Raw genomic sequence first — 1847 nt, 5'->3', positions numbered from 1 at the left:
TGCCCTGGACCTCCTCCTTGTACCCCTCCATTCTTCAGTTGCCCCTGACCTCCCCTCTGTACCCCTCAAACCCTTGCACAGTCCCGGTCCCCCCATCTCTAGGAGCCTATTATGTGTTCTCTGTCCGCTTCCAGTTTGTAGAATCCTCCGATCTCTATCCAGCAGATCTCTGTGTTTACAAGCTCCTCTCTCCGCTCCCCCGCATCCCCGGCCCCCTGGTAGTAGTCAGTCGGTGTCCCCGCACAGGCTTACCTTCATAAAGCAGCATGAGGTGCAGCGTGCAGGGCTGTGCCGGACATGTCAGGCAGTGAGCGGGGCCCCTCTGCATGCTCAGCTCGCTCCGGCCGCTGCCATCTTGTCCCGGCCCTGAGCTCCGTCACTGTCCTCCTGCCTTCAATGCTTCAACACCCCGGGCGGCTCGGGGGAGGTCTGTCCTGTGGCTCGTGTCTTCTCAATACGTCGCTGTGGAAGCCATACTAGTCCTGTCAGCGCGGGCTCCTTGGCTTGCTCGGTCCCGCCGCGCACACACCACCGCCGCCGCCCGCTCCCCTCCTAACATGTCGCTCGCGCAGCCTGAGGGAAACAGGCAGCACCAGCCGATCCCAGAACGCATCCGACTGAGAGACGCCACCTGGCGTCCGCAGCGAGTACCGTTACTATGGCAACCCATGAGCCGTTGTTTACATCGGTGAAGTCATTAGCCTTAACCCTCTGCATGCTGGTCTTGGATTGCAGTCCCCTGCACAAATAGTCATTTACAATAAAAATACAGTCCATGTGTGTTCTGTGTGATGATTTCACCACTGGGGAAAGAAACTTCCTTGTTAATGCGAGGTGCAATGTAGATCACTGCCACAAAACAAGCTAATTTTGTACATTCATCTCAATAAAAACATCTAAAAGCTTAACCCATCTTTAGGGATATGTGAGTAACAATGAATAAAAAGCAAGAATCAAGATTCATCAGCAAACCAATAAAAAAGGCTCATCGTGGGATTAAAATATTTTTATGACATCATAAAATTGTTATTACATATGTGTGAGTTGTGATAATAAAATAAGATTTTCTAGATATATTACAGACCTGCAGCTTGACTGGGGAGCCTGAATGAAACAGACCAAATGCAGTGACCTCTTAGATTATGTGGGGGACAAAATCACAATGACCACATATTTGCTCAGATGCCGCCTTTGAAAAGTTGAAATTTACAAGGTTGAAATGGCAGATGAGATTTCAAGAACTAAAGGGGGGAATAAAAAGTGAGCAGGCCGGTTACTTATTGAACAAACCTACCTGCTTGTTCGCATTTGTCTATTTAATATACACTGAGCTGCACATGCGTAGCTGAGTGTACAATCATGCTATATCCTGTGCGCATGTGTAGGCCTTTCATCATTTCAGCATGGCCAATCAAGATGGGTGAAGACCCCAACCCGGAAGAGGACCGAAAGAAGATGCTGGTGACAGAAGGAGTGGTGAATTTAGTTTAACATTGTGGTGATGGTGGCTCCTTAGGATGCATGTCACGGGCGTTTGAAACTGGTAAGTATGTGACATATTATTGCAAACTTTGGCAAGAGCTCCGCTTTACCAATTATTAAATCTGTATACCTAAGGGGTTTTTCAGGCACTAAATAATCCCAATACAATTCAACAAATTATTTAAAACTAACAATCTATTTTAAATTTTATTAAAATTGATAAAAAATGTATACCTAATAACATCAATCATGGATACAATGTTGACAACAGAAACATATTCCCTTTTTAGTTCCATTATCAACGCGTTTCGCAGGATTAGCTTTATTGGGAATACCATTTGTATGGAATATTGAAACAGTCAATT

General features: G+C 46.1%; 1 protein-coding gene across 1 annotated transcript in view; it reads right to left on the bottom strand.

Moving 5' to 3' along the window:
- Positions 1 to 580, bottom strand: part of HIPK3 (homeodomain interacting protein kinase 3) — an 87383-nt gene extending 86803 nt beyond the window's left edge. The window contains exon 1 of the mRNA XM_072421887.1: positions 253 to 580. Coding sequence (XP_072277988.1) covers positions 253 to 328 — 76 coding nt within the window. The 5' untranslated portion in view covers positions 329 to 580. The remainder of the gene's footprint in view (positions 1 to 252) is intronic.
- Between the last annotated feature and the right edge of the window lie 1267 nt (positions 581 to 1847).

This window comes from Pyxicephalus adspersus, chromosome 9 (assembly GCF_032062135.1).
Source record: "Pyxicephalus adspersus chromosome 9, UCB_Pads_2.0, whole genome shotgun sequence".
Taxonomy (NCBI): domain Eukaryota; kingdom Metazoa; phylum Chordata; class Amphibia; order Anura; family Pyxicephalidae; genus Pyxicephalus; species Pyxicephalus adspersus.
This window is presented reverse-complemented; position numbering and strand designations above follow the sequence as displayed.